General features: G+C 43.0%; 1 protein-coding gene across 6 annotated transcripts in view; it reads right to left on the reverse strand.

Annotated features, from left to right (window-relative positions):
• Positions 1 to 1,261: 1,261 nt before the first annotated feature.
• SEMA5A (semaphorin 5A) overlaps positions 1,262 to 18,143 on the reverse strand; it is a 442,105-nt gene continuing 425,223 nt past the window's right edge. For all 6 annotated transcript variants that reach the window (XM_084782844.1, XM_084782839.1, XM_084782840.1 and 3 more), the window contains 5 exons: positions 17,954 to 18,124; positions 16,285 to 16,440; positions 14,939 to 14,986; positions 10,912 to 11,123; positions 1,262 to 8,380 (listed from right to left, as the gene is read on the reverse strand). In XM_084782844.1, coding sequence (XP_084638970.1) covers positions 8,261 to 8,380; positions 10,912 to 11,123; positions 14,939 to 14,986; positions 16,285 to 16,440; positions 17,954 to 18,124 — 707 coding nt within the window. In that variant the 3' untranslated portion in view covers positions 1,262 to 8,260. The remainder of the gene's footprint in view (positions 8,381 to 10,911; positions 11,124 to 14,938; positions 14,987 to 16,284; positions 16,441 to 17,953; positions 18,125 to 18,143) is intronic.

The following is an 18,143-nucleotide window of genomic DNA, read 5'->3' on the forward strand; positions in this document are numbered from 1 at the left end:
TCATGGCTCCAGCTCCTGGCTCTGGGATTACTGAGATGGGGTGAGAGCGTCAAGGAAAATGTATGCAAATAAGGAAAGGAAGCCCTTTCAGACATTGTTTTCTATATGACTGGACAAAAGCACCACTTAAGAATAATAATTTCAGGAAATGATACTTTCAGAGATTATCTTAAGGTTAATTTCCTCTTACATTAACTATTTAGAGCTATAGAGTCAGTGCATTCAATCATTTCTGCCATTCTTCTCAAACTTGCCTGAAGAGACACTTTTAATAGAAAATTACATTATACATTTCTAAAAGGTGCAGAGTTATTTAATTCCTATTTCAAGTTTATTTTAAAAATTGAAAAAAATTCTAAGAGGTATGGATACACAAGCAATGTGAAACCATGTAAATATCAAAATATATATTATGGAGATCACATATGCTAAAAAAGTGCAAAAAAACTTAAGCAAGAGCATATTTTTCCTACTTTTTAAGCAAATATAAACATTCTCCATGAAATGCTTTAAATATTTTAACAGTTAATTTCTTGGGGGTGAAAATAGTTAAATCTTCATTACTGTTAGTAGCTGAAGTTTATATAGTTTTATTTTATTATGTTAACATTTGACTTCTATTTTAACTGAGCTGTCTTAGGCTTTTGGCCAATTGAAATATATACATATATACATATATGTATATATAAAATAATTGGAGCCATGTCTTTTTATAGATGTATACCATGCATGCACATATAAGATATATAAACACATGCATATCTTTGAAATATATTGAATAAATATGAACATACTGAATTATTGAGTGGATATTGAAATATAGCTCTTCCTCCAAAGTGCTGGTTTTCCCAGATCAAGCATCTAGGTACACATTTGCTGACTGTGAGTTATCAATTCATTCAGGAAAATCCTTGGTAGGCAACAATGAGTAACATCTGGAGTGCTGCAGGCAGGGCAAAGCTATCACTCAATACATCCGTCATAGTCAAGACCTGTACTCGCTCACCCCTTAAGCAGAGAACTGTATGGGCTTTCCTTATCACATAGCTCCCGTTTACTCAAGAGCACTGATAAAAGCTGGTCTCCCCATCTGTGTGAGTCTGTGTGGTTCTTTCTGTCTGCCATGCAAGAGGTCCAGGAAGGCCAAACAAGTGTGTTGTGGGGTTCACTCAGCAGGATATCCATGCCTTGCTTCTGATGAAATTTCATCACCAAGTGGATTACCAGATTTTGGGAGAGTATGAAAAAAAAATGCCACTAATTGTTTCCTAAATGGCAGGGTTTATTTCAGTACTCACATACAACTGCATGAGGCAAACTATTTACACAAAACATTAGGTACAAAAAATATAATACAATTTATCTGTACATAAGTAGGATTCTTTTTAGTTTCCATGAAATGTTGTCAGAGATGATGGGCAGGATGGGGAGGGAGTTCCAGGAAGGGAGTAGTGCTGTGTGCTCTTGGCAAAGGGCAGGGCCAGTTTATGACTTCATTGTCAGAAGAGATGAAGAAGGTGGAGACACATACTGGGATGTGCCCACGGTAGCAGTACAAGGTGGCATTTCCATCACTGTAATAACTGCACACTTCACCTTATTAATGTGTGTGGTTAGACAGGTGTGAGCTGGTTTTGGTTGACTGGTTGGGAAGCGCCCCTGCCCACCCCTTTTGAGAACTTCCATAATTGGTTCTGCGAAGGACGGAATGAGTTTCCTGCCTGGGTTGACACAATTAGGGTCTTAAACTGATTTCTGAAAACACAATATCTGCCAGGTGTCATTAAGCACAATTTGAGGCAAGGGCCTAGCCTGCAATCGGGGAGAATATAAAACCAGTGGGTTAATATAAAAACAGAAAGATGACGACGGCAGGAAACTATAAATGCATGTGTCTAGCGGGAGTTCAGCAGAAATACTGACAGCCAAAGGTAAGGACTGAACAATGTAGGTTGCCCAGTGTTTCAGGGGGAAAAAAATACCCATCACCCATGAGCATTTCCACACAGAACCAAGTGGCTGTTTTCTCGGGTAACTGATAGGGGAGTGCAGTGCAGAGCTATTTCACTCTTGAAATGGCTCTGTAGTAACATATATATATGTTGCATTTGAAGTTGTAATTTTTTAAGCTTGTAAGTTAACCAAGGCCTGAAGTTGGCCTAGAAGAAATTTCAGTGAATGAGCAATACCAAACAATTTTATTTGTACCACACAACAGGCAAGGAGGCATAGCGGCTATAAGGTCAAACCGAGTGGGGTAGCATGGGCTTGGTCACAGGTTTTGGAGGATCTTACACTGGGACAAGCTGGTGTGTCTTATTGACAGATGAGGCGGGCGTCACGGTGATTCGGTGATTCAGCGGTTGGATGGAGCCTTCCACTGCGCATGCTTTTAAAGCAGATCTCCAAGCTGATTTTAGTCCACAGTCAGGGTGTAAGAGATCAGTGGTCAGTTTCAGCACAGAAGACACTTACTGATGTTTTCAACCCAAGGGAACGGTAACACTTTTCAAGCTTGAGCAGTTCTGATATTGGCTGTGCAGAATAAGACAAAACAGCCCACACAGTCTTCCAGGTCTGTCTCACTCCACATTGAGTCACCCTTAGTGGCCTGCATCTGTTTTCCTTGTACCCGTGCACTTGCCTGGAGAGCAACGGAAACACACCTTCACTTCTACAGATGTGGAGTGGACTATCCTCCCCAGGACAGGCTCTAACACGTTCCCATGAGGTCGACAAAAATTAAGCAACATCAGTTTCTTGCAGGCTGGAAGGTCACCTCATATGCATACAGCACACCCTTGACCCAGTTCTGAGAGAAAAACCACACTCGAACGTGAGACATTTCTGTCTCATTTTCTGTTCCTGAGTTCGAAGAGCTGCACAAACATGTTTTCCTCCAAATGTATACAACAACACAACCGACACTTGGCTTCTAATTGGAACAATCAGTAATCAGGAGGAAGAGCAACACATAGCTTATAAAAGGCACTAGCAACTTTGTACAGGAAAGTCAATACCATCCGCAGATAGCAAGGCCTCCTTTATTGTCTCGAAGGAAGAACAATATCCGTTTATCAAAACCTAGGCATTTCTTTATGCTTGATGCAGTGTGGGGACTGTCCTGCCTTACTTACACCTTAGTGATTTCTATCACTTCTTTTCTCTTTCTGGCCCAAGATTAGTTCAGTTACCAATACAGTATCTTCCCTGTAAAGTGTGTCTGCTTGGGGACAGAGTTGATGCAGGCTCTGGTCATAGACAATAAGCTTAGATGGTGGAGTATCATCTTTCAAAGAGAGCATGTTTTGGGGCTAGGCTTTCATCATGAACTTTACCATTTGTTATCAGGCTTTGAGTTTGGCATCCAGGGAGGCTGCACACTCTTTGCAGTCTGAACTGTTTTAAGAGACAGATGTCCATCCTGGATGTTTCAGCAATGTGTATCAAATTTCTGATAATGCCACATTATGATGTGAATGCAACTTCAATGTAAACCCACAGGGAGAATGACTTTTTGCAACTTCTGTAAATACTTCAACAATGTATATTATCCACATGGTTTCAGTTTCCCAAAGGGAACAGTAGCAAACTGGAAAGCCACACATTTCCTTTGTTTCATGAGCTCATCCAGAGAGACTACCTGAAGGTCTTGGCTTAATATTTATAGGGCTGGGAAATCTCCTTATATCATTTTAATTAATGATAACAACTGAAAAGATAAGCTGGAGAGATAAATGATCCCCAGGCCTGGACATTAATCTCTCACACAGCGTTCCCTGTGACACCTCTCTTAGGTCAACAAGAACATTCACTCAGCTTTTCTCTTTTCAAATGGATTTCTCAAAAAAGCAGAGTACTCAGTGTTCTTTAGTAACTGATAATACATAATATCAAACACCCATGGGTAATAACAGGTTTTGAAATATTGGCAGTGATGGATCAATATAAGTCTCTAGATGCTCTATGAAATAGCAAAGGTGTAGGAATGACTGAACAAAACTGGCATGCCTCTAGGAAGACAGGAGACAGTTTGCAAAAGAGTTAATCTAAGGCTACTGTTTTGACACCTCTACAGAAACCCTTTTTGAGCTAGGAGACTCAGACATAATCTGGAAAAAAGATCGATCTAATGCTGACCCAGTTCACTGTATCACCTATTGGTACATGGCATCTGGTATTTCTAGCTGGGGCTCCCAAACGGTCTTTTGAGACAGTAGTAGACTGTAAAGTGTGATTTAAAGCATGGATGACCCAAGAAACAGTCTAGGATACTTCAAAGTTAAGAAAGTTGATGACCCTGGGGTAAAATTGATGAGAAATTTGGCTTGACCTGTTGGGGAAATATTTCGGGTTTACTGTAAAAGCAAGAAAACTCAGAAAAGAAACAGGTAGATACACACGAGTTCAAATAACAGTAGGCTGTATTTAAGCAAAATGACAGCGGAAACCTGATGCATCTTTAGGGTAACAGCTCCTGAACTATTTATTCAAACACACAATAACATAGCCTTATGTGGAATCCTCTTTGATGAGAAACTGCTTACCGTCTTGAAGGCAAGACCCGATTCTATCAAAGATTCCCATGGAATATTTGCTGACAGAAGTATCAGTCAACACTAGTGATTTTCATTCCTCTGTAGATACGTAAGGAGATAGTGATGCCCTTGCCTAAGCCTCATGTTCCCAGGACACTAGATAATAGAAAAGTCTGTCAGAACCTCAGGCCTAACTGTAGGCCTGATCCTTGCCAGAGACCATGTGGGCTACTCAGTAGAGAGTGACATGACCCTCACCTTTCTACATCACATCCTGCATCTGTTTCTTTTCTCTTCAGTATCCCCATGTGTAAGTAAGGTCCACATGAAATCACAGGGATTGTTCCTTCCTAGTGACAGAGGCATATCCATGACAGGCACCCTCACAACCATAAAGGATGATTTCTCTTAAATTCCATTAGTGTCTCCATTGCTCTATGACACACACAGGCAAGCCTCTTTTCTTCTTTCAAGGTCCATGCTAATTCTAGGTAGAATCTGCCTAACATGCATTATGATGTATCCAACAGGACCTGATGATGCTTATGCACCATGAATAAGTTTTAAGGGGCGGAGGCATAAAGATGCCTCGCTTGCAAAAGTCTAGGACGGGGACGAGAGGTTTTTCTGTGAAGCAGAGCTTCACCCAATATCCCTGAGTTCCTTAGGACTCACCGGATTAGCCTCAGTCAGTGGTAACAGAGCCCCCAGTTCAAACAAAGTCCCCAGGGTATTTGAAAATAGCTCAGGCTGTGAAGCATGTAAAGATCCTATTCCTTCTGCAGAATGTCAGCACATAGCAGGATTGATGAAGATCTGATTAGAAAGAGGACTGTATACAACATTGGGATCAACTTCCAATGTGTGTAAGTGTGTGATTGAAGCCAGTTACTTAATGAAAACCAGCCGAACTTGAACCCTCACTCTGATGTAGCTTAACAATATGAATTCCTCTGTGTGTCTCTTGCATCCAAAGGGCAAAAGGAAAGAAGGAAGGAATAAAGGAAGGGAAGAAGGGTCAGAGGGAGGGCAGCAGGAAGTAGGGGAAAGGAAGGAAATTAAAATGATGGTCTGGAATTTAAAACATGGCCCATACATTGCAGTCTAACTCAAACTAACAGTCAGCAGGTAAAGCAGATATAATTGGAAAAGGATGTTTCAAAGTGGGTGGGAGATCATCTACACACCACTAAGGGTGTGGTGGTGGTGGTGGTAGTGTGTGTGTGTGCGTGTGTGTGATAAGCTAATGAGCTGTCTGGGGGTTGGCATACACTACCACAGGAGTAACATCAGTATGCCTTCAGAAAACAAGGCATGCTACAGGTGGTGAAACCAGAATGCAATGCATGGTATCCCTAAGCAATGTCCAACTGTTTGGTGTACTAGGAGCAAAGGCATGGTGGCCGGGGTGGAAATGTGAACAGAGAAGCAGGGAACGAAGAACAAGGCTTTTAAAAAGCATAGCTAATGGCAGAATACTGTCTTACTTTGACTATGAGAACTCTGGGGCGGTGGGGACACTATATCAAATTGATAAAGACCATATTGCAGGTCATTGAGAAAGCATTTCCTTATCAAGTTTAGCCACAAGTTCTTGAAATACTTGCACCCTTCTTCCCAAGGGAAAGAAAATGACTTTTTTAAGCTAGGGAAATAGTCAAGAAGGGGAGATTATTTTTAAAACAAGAAAATTTAGTGCTACGCCAGGAGGATTTATTCTTTTCTTAAAAGAAAGTAATGAGATGAGTTGAGGCATCCAGCAAAAATCCACCCTAGAGACAATGAATAAATCATCTGACACATCCTGTCTGTGGAGTGTGGATTTTAAAAATGTGTGTGCAACAGAGGCCATGCACACTGTAGATGTGTGTGAAATGCCACATGCTGTCCCACTGGTATAATTCCCATATGCTGTTTCCTCACAATCTGATGCATCTTTCAGAGCCCATCTGCCATTTTAATTTCAATTTTAACACAGAAATATGCCTGAAAAATTTGTTTATGTGGGGATAATTTGGGATTAATCATAGGATTTGGGGAAACATTTTCTGAGATTGCTTCTTTATATCTGAGGGGAAAACATACACTCATAAAACCCTGTAATCTTCACTCGCTGTGCTATACATTTGCATAGACATGAAAGCTTATTACCCATAAGAACACATATGAGAGCCTACACAGGCCTTTATCATAGTGACCAGTGGCATAGACAAGCTGTTTTGTCTTTGCCTTTAAAAAGCATTAAATCAACAGCTACGTATTCTGCATCAGGGTTAGTCTCCTTTACTCCTCGGAGGACCAGGAGAGTGACCTTAGAACACTCAACTACCATGACCAAAAGCAGAGGGGTCACTAAAACCCTGACCTTCTTGCCCATTACCTCTCAAGGTACGTCTCGACTAACTCCTGACTCAGAGCAGAAGTGGGACTGTGCAAACTGGGTGCACAGGAAGGTGCCACTGAAGTAAAGATGCCAAAGCCTCTCCCTACTCTGGCCTGGGGGCAACAGGGACAAGTGAGGGGACCATGACACTGGAGTGTCACCCCAGTGTAACCGTGCTGAGCTCCAGAGGGACAGCTTTACACACCTTTAATGCTCTTGATAGGGGCCCATTGCTGCACATTAGCCACATCAAAGATGCTGAATTAAAAAAATAAAAAGCTTGCCATTAAACACCAGTTCATCCAACGTTGCATAACACGAAAAAATAAAAAAGTAGTTTTCAATTATATCAGTTCATTTAACACTGCATAACACAAACATTTTTTAAAAAGTAGCTTTCAATTACAGTTTGGTACTTTCAATATTTTCCATAATTGGCATCATAAATGTTCAAGAATTTTCTCTGCAGGGAGGGAGGGAAGGGTATGGCATCTACCCAGATGCTAAGACTGGCTCTTCGGCACATTGCTACTATCAGGCAGGTGGCCTTCAAGCCCACAGGATGCCATGGAATCCGAAAGCCAGAGTAAGGCCAGTTTCACGAAAGCTTCAAAACACCGCTGTGTGCCTCACTGTCTCTTCTCTATTTCATGTGGCGACTGAACAGTGATGCCAGCCACTGCCCCCAGAACCATAGCAGAGCATCTCAGTGGACCAAGACTGGGCAGGTTCAGGGCAGGTGCAATCCCTGGACAGGAACCACTCCGAGTGCAAACGAGCTGTTTCCAAGAACTCAGAGTCACGCAGGCTGGGGGAGGGGGCTGTAGTCATATCTTCACTCTATGAATTTCTGTGGAACTTATGGTGGGAGGGAGGGGGTCTCTCAGATAAAGTGCCTGGTTTTGTTGTTGTTGTTGTTGTTTGTTTGCTTTTAGATTAAAACATCATGATAGCCTACACTCAAAAGCATGAATAGGCTATGTTTCTGGAGATACTTTCTAACGTGGTTGGCACATTTATGCAAATAAAACTCATGGAAACAATAGACCAGTTAGAGTCTGGGATGAGTACAATACAAAAACCTCACACCATGGCTCACTTGGCAACAATCAACCATTTTGCAACTGACCGGATTTTCACAACACCACAATTAGGTATTTAAGGGTGTGCGGGTTTTTTTGTTTTGTTTTGTTTTTGGTAGCGATGGGCAAAGTCCTGGCTTGAGATGCACTAGAAATGGGATCCACACGTTATCTCCGCAGCCTCAGAAGTATGGGTAGTCGTGGAGTGCGGCTTTGAGAAGCAGAGAGTTTACAAGGGGCCCAAAGCGTCAGCGCTGCTAGTACTCGTCATAGTTGTTGAGATCTGTGAAGTAGGCATTGGAATAGGTCTTCCCGGTGAGGTGTGGGTTGAAGTATTTGTTTCTCTCCTCGAGGATCAGGTTGTTTTTGTTAAATGCCTGTAAAAATGTTTGAAAAGGTTTAGGATGCTCAGGAATTAGTGCTTCAAAGGAAAGGAATAAAACTGGGAGACGCTGTGTTGAACTTGAGCTCTCTCCGAAGGCTCTAATGGGTTTGGAAAGTGTCTTCTCATTTACTGCCTCCTAAGCTCATTTGCCTCAAGGAAGACTTGGCTAATAACTGGATGAGGTTGGCTGTCTTCAGCAGCATCTGGCCTATTTCAGCACTTTAATCAGGAAGGAACCGAGGGAGGAAGGATCAGAAATCCACAGTCTGAATTTCTAGAAAACCTCTAAGACTCATGCAAATTTATGTGCACTGCCCAGATTATCGCCCATTTCTGGGGATACAATGATGTACATTGAGATTTCCAGAGACCTTCATTTAATGTGAAACTTTTACTAATTCTTTGAGAAATTTATAAATGTATTTTAATCATATTCAACTTCTATTCCTTCCTATTCTCCCAGATCCATCCTTACACCCCAAATCTTCACCTTAATATCGTATTTTTAATGTTTTAAACAAATAATCCAACGGCTCCAATTTATGCTGCCAATATACTCCTGACTGTGGGACCATACATGGGCATGGACCAGGGGCCACAGCCTTAAATAAATTGGTCTCCTGCCCACAGAAGCCATCAGCCTATATCAAAGACTTTACAGAACTTCTTTGAGCAAGTGCATCTGACTCAGATGCCTTAATCTCTTTTCATTCTGTATCCACTAAAAGGTGTCTCTTGTGGCCATCTGTGACACATATTAAAGCCACATGCAACTTCAAAGAGGTAAATTACACCAGGTAGAAAGCAAACACCAAAAATACTGAGGTAAAGATGAGACAGGGAGGTAGTGGCTAACTTCAAACAAGTTATTGAAGGAGTCACTGAAGACCAGCAGACACCTAGACACTCAAGATATACACCTTTTCCCTCGTGGCAGTAACATTCCCAACATCGCTTGAAAATGGGACAATGCAGCTGAGGTGACAATGCAGGCCAGTTCAGTGCCCCACTACCACTACTGACTAAACCAACAGCAAGGCCGCAGATATGCAGACATGTTGGAATCAAGTTATGTGGGCTCTATTTTGTTTCAAAGGCTGGTAGCCCGGGCTTTCCCTCAACACTATAGCTCACTTCTGATAGATTATGAATGAGTCTTCAATCTATCATTTCCTCCTTAATCCATCATCTTTAAAACCGAATTTATTTTAAGATTTACATAATTAAAAAAACACATGATGAAATATATTTGCTTCCCCCTTTCCCCTACTCCTGTCATGTACCCTAACATTTCCCAACTTCATGGTTTTTTTTTTAAATAACCTATTAAGTTCACTTAATGCCATTGATATGTGTGGGACTATCCACTGGATCATGGTAAACCCACCATGGACCATATCCTCAATAAAGAGTGATTCTCCCTCCCTCAGCAACCTACACAACCAGGAGCTCCTCAGTATAGGGTAGGACCTCAAGATCATCCATGCCCTATCTGAGCTGCGATTCTGGCTGTCTTGGGCTTTCGTAGGTAACCCTAGCTCCTGTGAGATCATATTTGTGATAGCCAAGTCATGTACAGAAGCCAGCATTTCACAGCATTCCTCCCCACCCTCCTGCTCTTACACTATTTTTTGCCTCTTGTTCCACAGTGCTCCCTAACCCTTGGTGTGGCACGTATTACGTAATCTTATAAAAGGAAATGTCATTTCAAAGTTAGCCAGTCCAGGAGGCAGAGGCTGTGCCAACGTTTGCTAAGAACGTCAAGGGGGAATAACAAACTCAGCAAGAGTACAGACGTTTAGTCAGTCTTGGCTTAGGAGAAATCTCTTCCTGAGCGTGGAAGATAACAAAAGATGGCCATAGCAGACAAAGGCCCTCTGTCCTTCTAGCTGTACTCCAATGTCTCATGTGAACAGAGAAAGAATAGTTACCACGCTGGCCCTCATCTAAGTTCATGGAAACCTCACAATATAGAGGTATGTATCACTGAGCACATTTTATATAGGAGTATACCAAGGTTAAAGGGAACTCGGGTCTTTTCCTGAAATGGACATGGGCATCTGAGTGTCGTAATGTGGCCTTTATATTGCTGCTCAGGCATCCATTTGGTCCTTGGCTGGAGGCACTTTGTTGAAAGACCTCTCTTCAAAGGCAAGAAGCACAAATGCATCATAGCTAGACACTATTCCAGGCTTACTATCTACTGGCATTTTATATGTCATCATTTTCTTTTAAAGACTGTCCCAATAGGAATAAGCAAATAAGAAAATAAAACTCCAAAGACTCTCTACCTCCAAGAGTATCCAGCCAATATTTTCAGGCTTCCTACAACTACAACAGTGGGTACCCCAAAGCCTACAGGCTGTCTATACTCACCAGAGAGCACCCAACCATCACCCAAAGATATGAAGTACCGAGGCTCTGTCCATCCCCAGTGCCACCACCACTGAGCCTTGCTTGCAGCCCCAGGGTCACCTGCCATTTTGGCCTACTTGGCTGCAGGCGTTTCTGCAGATTCCCTACCTTGATGGCTTCCACAGAGTCGTACTTGTCCAGTTTGTTGATGTGGTTAGTGATGCTGCTGTTGAGAGCGGCAGGAGAGACGGGGTGGATGACTGTTGCATCATGGGACTGCTGCTGGTAGCGCTGGCAGTAGGTGTAGACAAGCAGTGTAAGGAGGCAGCCGAGGATGGAACTGCTGAGCCCCACAGCCATCATGTGGAACATGTTGAATTCTGTGGAACGGGGCCAATGTCATACTTAACTTGAGAAGAATATTCTACTTGACTCCTAAAGTGCCCCCAGTGAAACAAAAGATGAAGGGAGGCTCTGCATGCCCCCAAGGAATAGATGGCACAGTAGTTTTGTTCTTGGAAATGACACAGCCATGGAAAAACTTCTCCACAGTGAGTAGCCTATTTCGAATTAGTGTTCTTAGAGTTTACAGTCATTTCTTCAAGGCCCTTGAACATTGTTAGTACTGCAACTGCCACACATTTGCTTTTCTCTGAAGCCCTCAGAGAGCCTTCAAGAGCACAGTGACCACTGGCCTGTGGGTTTTCTATGGGAAGTATGTCTATGGCCTTTACCAGACCGAGCATCCACCTATCCAGCAAGGCTGCAGCCTATGAAGGAGAACACTCCTGAGCCTCTGGGTTGTGGAGCTCCTGTAAGGCAGGCTGTCTCCTCCTCTCTGGTCCACTTTATTTAAAATGTTTTCTATTTATATGAATTCTGATGTTGTCAATTGTATTTTTGTAAATACAAATTGTGTTCAATACTAGAAACTTTTGAAGGTTATGAAGGAACTAGAAGTCTCTTCTCTTTCTCAAGCAACTATTGTAGATGGTTTTGGCTGTGCCTTTCTAGAGATAATGCACAGACATGTTCCCTCCCTCCCTCCCTCCCCCTCCCTCTAACTGACTTGTATATTCACCTATAGCCTGCTTTTTAAAACTTGCATTTAGGTGATCTTGTAAAAAATGCCTTACTCTATGAAATAAAGGATTTGTGCTAAAGGCAGTAAATATAATCCTTTAGCTGGACATGAACGATTTTCCTTTGCCCCATTGCTTGTTTAATATGCGCCATATTCTGTTTGAGTTTTTCCCCCTTGAGTTGTGTGGGTAATAGCTACTCAAAAAGTGAGCTGTAGCAATGTGTATCTTGAGGACAGGAGTGGGTTGACTGGCATCCTGGCAGCACACCAAGAGTTACGGCATGCCTACGAAACAACCATCTGGAAACCTCCATATTTGTTGGGAAAACAGTGCAGTTGAAGATCCCAACTTTCCTGCAGTGCTCAGAGCAGAGCTAAGCGAGAGTCACGGCAAGCAGAACGTAGCCGCCTTTCTCCTACTCAGCCCTGGCATGAGAGGACTAACTGGGTTTGGACTGTCAGCCTCATGTCTTCACAGCTCAGGAGGAATCACTAGGACCTCTGCCGTGTCACCAGTGAATGCAAAGTTACCCATGGTTTGCCCAGCATTCTGTTAAGCCCAGAACCAAGTGGGACTGTGGAGGAGCTACTGAGCATGAGCGTGGACTCGGAGTGACAACCCTGACTGCAGAGAAGGCCCTCGAGCACACCCGAGAAGACATGTAGATCTATCTGCAGCCCCAGGAGCTGCAATGTTTATAACCGCCCCCACAGGCTTCCTCCCTAGGGGTCTGTAGAGCCACCTTCCCTAGGCTCTGTGCCCTTTCCTGACACATACTACTCAGCAGCAGCTCTACCCTAGCACTGGGCCAGCGCTGACACTTGTCAAATGATCACTTTTTACTATTCACCAATGGACACCGGATACTGGGGCCCCACGGCTCCATCAGAATCCCCGTCCTGGCCCCAGTCCCAAGTCAAAGAACTCTGTTGGGGGGGCAGGGAGGGAAGCTGAGCCTCAAAATATGAAGCATGCCATTAGGGCCTGAATTGTGATATGTCGTAGGAGTTCCAGATCTCTCTCATGTCCTCTGACCCTGAGTTTTCTCCCGTACCAGCACACTGTGTTCTAAGAACTCAGATCCCTCAGAGATTAATCTCCCTCGTTGGGTTCTTGGTCAGCAATGACCAACACACATCTCTGGGTGCACTGAGATTTGAAGCAGGCTGTGAAGTTCCTACCATTGAAGTCCACAGCCCCAAAGGCTGGATAGTGTATTGAGAACATTCTATAAGAATCACTCAGCGGTAAGACAACAGCGTAGAGGGAAGTAACAAGCCTTGGATGTTTCTTGCTTTGTCATGGAGGCTGTGGTGGAGCGGGTCTACTGCATAGAGCATTCTGCAGCCTTCTCACCAACACCCACTAGAATTGTGTTGTTTTTACTGAAGATTGTAGTTGTTATGATGATAAGCAAAGCTGATCTCTCATGGGCTCTCATCTCTTTTTTCTATTTTAGCTGTTAGGACTCCCCTGAGTCAGTGCCACATACTGATAAAAAATACTTTCTACTGCACTGATAACTCATATTTCATCGTTGCATATGGAAGACGTACAATGGTCTCCGTATGCAGATGTGCGTCATTAATCAGATGAATTATTCCTGCAGGTGCCCAGGGAAGCTGTGGCCAGCTGACATCTTTATGATGAGATTATTCAGTCTTTGTGTCTCCTGCAACTAAAAATAGCTAAGCTGAAAGAAATCTCAATAGGAGCACATTTTCTGCAGAAAGAAATATAGTGCCTTCTAAATCTCTTGGGATACTGCACACTGTGGCTCTTCCCTAAAAATATGCATTGTCTTTTAAAACATTTACTTATGTATTGTGGTGTGTGTGTGTGTGTGTGTGTGTGTGTGTGTGTGTGTGTGTGTGTGTGCTCATACATATATGCACATACATATGCCATGGCATGTATATAGAGTCCAAAGAACAAACTTTTAGCAGGCAATGCTGTCCTTTCACAATGTGGGAGCTTGGGACAGAACCCAGGTCATCAGTCTTGGTGGCAGACACCTTCCCTTACTAACGCCTACTACCAGCCCAGTTTTTCCCTTGGGTTTTGGACAATAATCCTAGAACGGAGACCAACTACCCACTTGGCTCAGTTGGATTGCTTTATGCACATCTGACTGATTTTTAACCAATGGAGATAAAACACCTATAATATTTTTCTAAACTTCCCCAAACACTCATGCTAGGCAATCAGGTTTGTTAAACCCACCAGCTATATCATAAGATCTATATCTCCCGGAATCAACTGGGGCTCCTTTTCCATGATGCTTTCGATTCACAACTTCTGCTGCATCCTGCTGCCAGGATAGTAGCCCTAAACCCCTTTCTTACAACCCACAAGGACCTGGGCCAGTGGCCTCACTCACTGAGTCCATGGTCCCCACCTATATAAAACCTATGTTTATAATTCTCTTAGGACAGTTCCCAATAGAAAAATACCCCGAAACTGTTGTTCTCCACTCAGCTGGCTGAAAAATGGAACAAGCTGACTGACTCCTTTGGCTCACATCTGATGACAGCATTACTTTATTATTATTATTTTTTAATTCATTCATTCATATTGCATCTCGATTGTTATCCCATCCCTTGTATCCTCCCATTCCTCCCTCCTCCCACTTTCACCCTATTCCTCTCCCCTATGACTGTGACTGAGGGGGACCTCCTCCCCCTGCATACAATCATAGCATATCAAGTCTCTTCTAGGTAGCCTGTTATCCTTCCTCTGAGTGCCACCAGGTCTCCCCATCCAGGGGACGTGGGATGACAGCATTACTTAGAGGGACTAATTCTGAACAGCCTCAGAGCCCATGCTGGCTGAACAAGATTAGCACATGCCCTAAGTGTCACATCCAAAGCCTGTCTCCAAGCCCTCTCACGCAAACAACTGCTTACTGTGGCAGCGCTGTGAGACACCGATGGAACAAGTCTCTAGAAGCATTTAGTGGGCTAAATCATCTCCTACATCATGACCAATATAAAAGGGCACTCAGTGGTCTCCCTGCCCTACCATCCTAGTCCAACAGCACAACAACCCAGGAAGATAAAGGCTACAGTAAGTCAGAGTCCCAGCAAGCTCCGTTGTACAGGAGCACTCACCTCCACACCTCTTCTCTTCCACGCTGCTGGATCTTGCCACAGACACTTCTAAAAAAAAACCAAAAATCTGATCACAAAATGTGCAAAGGGCGTGGGAGGAATGTTTACATCCATGCTTCCCTCACAAACGTCAATGATTTTGAAGGTTCAAAAGCTTGGTTAAATATCACAGATGGTAACTGTTTCTTTATTTTAATAAACATGGGTAGATTTGGCTATGCCCTTTCCTCTGACTAGGAGGCTATGGGATTCAATATCGAAGAAAAAAAAATGCCATGGTCCCTCAGGCTTGAAACAAGAGCAAGGACTAACTTCTGCTATGATGTATCCCATCGGCTAAGGACCCCCAATTATGTTATCCTTCGTTGTTTTTCTGTTGTTGCATTCTTTATGGAAACAAGGACTAGTCAGCAGAGCTACAAACAAACAAATAACCCCCCTAACCTGTACTCAGGGGCCAGGCACTCCCTTTCTTGTGCTGCAAGTGAAATGCACAAACAGGGCGTGAATGAGATGAGAGAGGGTGTGAATACCCTGGGAGCATGGAAATGCCAGACTCTCCTGCACTGATTTTTTTTTTTTTTTTACTGGATAACAAAAACCAAAAGTACATTAAACAAAAAAACAACATGCATGGGCCTACGTGGGTGAGGCACCTTCTAAGGGTTAGGCTAAAGCTACTGAGTTTGTGTAAAATATTACTAATATTTCCATAAGTCAAAAGAAATAAATAAACAGTGCTCTTACGATGCAGTCCTATTATTCGTCACAATACTTTCATCTTGGCTTTCTTTAGTCTACATCACAGGTGCATAGAGTTGGTGTTCAGGAGTTTACACACATGTAGAACACCACCACACCTACAGAGTCAGTGCAACAAATGACTGTCCCCCATGATAACTAATCATCGATTTTTTTTCCATTAAAAAAATCCTGTGGAAAGAAGAACTACCAATCTCTGTTTCAAGGTAACACAAATGACAGATACCTGTTCCCTGGTATGGTGAGCATTACATGAAGACAGTGGCTCTTTTCTCTGGGCAAATAAGTATACTATATTGCCATAGTAAAGTCTTAAAGTTGATATTAAAACAAGCAGTTCTCACCTTCTGTAGTGAAATCCTCAGAGTACATTAGAATCAATAAACTATATAAAACATTGAGCTAAATCCCAGTCTAGAAACCTATAAATCTATATTCTAATCACCTTGGAACCACAGCAGTTGGTCATTTTTAATTCAGCAAAGGCAGCCTCAAAAAGCAGATAAAAGCATGACCCGATGGGTCATTTCCTCTTGGGATATTGGAATGACTCTGTTCACACTGATAACCATCTCTGCCTTTACCTGGGATGAAATTAGAGTCAAAGACACATGGCCGGCTCTCCGTGGTATTTCCGGAACACTGGCTGCCCACAGGAAATAGGAGGATGCACTGACGAGCACGGACCTGGATGCCAGACGCATCACACGCAGACCAGTCGGACCACTCTGACCAGCTCTCTACAGAGACCAGAAGAGGGGAGAGGCAGGGTTACCTGATGACATCAGCCAACACCAAATCACGGTCAAGTCTCATTGTACGTTTGGCTTTCACATTGTATTTTTATTGATTCTGTGCATAAATAAAATGTGGTAATACTTCTTACCAACCCATTAAATAAATCCACACAAGGATGAGTAAAAGCATCAATAAATTTTCACCAGATATAATGTATATAATTGTTCTAAATCCCACATCATTTCCATTCTGTTTAGTAGTTTTACTTAAATCATCAATAAGCTAATTCTTGAGACAAACATGAGCTCTGAGAGGCAGAAATCTCCAATGCAGACACCATTTCCTACAGAGCAGGCCCCTACAAAGACACCCTCAGATTATTCCCTGGACATTTCCCACAGGACCTATGTTAGCCAGCACTGAGCACTAATGAGCAGACCCTGGTTTCTGGATGAAAGCTTAAAGCATCTTTATTCTGCAAAGCCAAAGGCAGGCCAGCCATGAAGCCTCCTGACATGAATAAAGTCAATGCCTGTGTCCTGGGTCAAGGTCAAAAGGTGAGCAACGACAGGGCAATTCTGCTCTTAGAGTACTCTTCAGTCCGTCCAGGTGTACAGATGTTCAAAAATAGAAAGAAGACTCACATATTAAATCAAGGAATGAACTCTCCACATTATTTATTCACCAATATAAGAAAGACATTTTCCTATGAATTCTTTTTTTTTTTTTGAGGGAGTGTGCATCTATAAATTCAAGTTGTGCATTGATCCACGCAATGGAATGGCTTTTTCTCTCAAGGCATAAAAGACTAGTTTTCGGAATTATTATGAGAATTTGCCGTTGAGGCTCCTTTAAAAACATCTGAATTTTTAAAAAGAAAGATCTGTGTGTACATGCTAACAAAGTGTTTCACTGCCAAAGTTAAATCTAAAAAAGTGTCCCGTTTTCACCCAAGTGGCTCTGTATAACAGAATGCCAGGTTACTTTTTGGGGAAAGTGCCATCTGGTATATCCTACATCGAGCACAGGGCTCAGAGCTCCCTCAGCCATGGTCCTGAAGAGACTCCCTCCCTGCTGCCACCATTCCCACGTGCTGGGCCGGGACAGGCTGCGAAACAAGGAGCCACAGGTGATTCTCTCTCTCAGTCCTGGATACCACTGTCTGAGTCCACAAATGTTTACTTGCTGTCCACTTATTTTCTACAATCTTCTCTCCTGTCCAGTTAAAGTGAGGTCCTGCCCAAGAGTCAGCAGTGTCCTTTAGCAAGGTCAGAAAAAAAGTTAGACTTTATTTCCTGGGTAGGTAGTTTAGATGCTCTGAAAAACAATGTGAAAACTATTTTTCTGTAGAACAGTGTGCTATAAAGTAGCATTGGGGCAACACTGTGAGGTCGACTTGCCATCCACTACGCTATTTCAAGTGTTTACTGTGACTAGTGATCTTTAACATCATCATTCATAATGAAGAAAGGTGAGTTTGCACTAAAGCCGTGCATTCATCAATGCCTCCTGTACCTGGGCAGGTCTGTGTGTTGCAGAGTGCTTCCTCTGTGTGCAGTCCCAGGCAGATGTCCCCTCCGTAGGCTGGGGCAGGATTAGTACAGGAACGGGTTCTCATGTAGTGTCCACCCCCACAGGTTGCCGAGCATTTAGACCAGGATGACCAGCAGGACCACACACCGTCCACTGGGAAGGGACACAAAAA

Source organism: Acomys minous (assembly GCF_964271855.1).
Source record: "Acomys minous genome assembly, chromosome: 5".
NCBI classification, from domain to species: Eukaryota; Metazoa; Chordata; class Mammalia; order Rodentia; family Muridae; genus Acomys; species Acomys minous.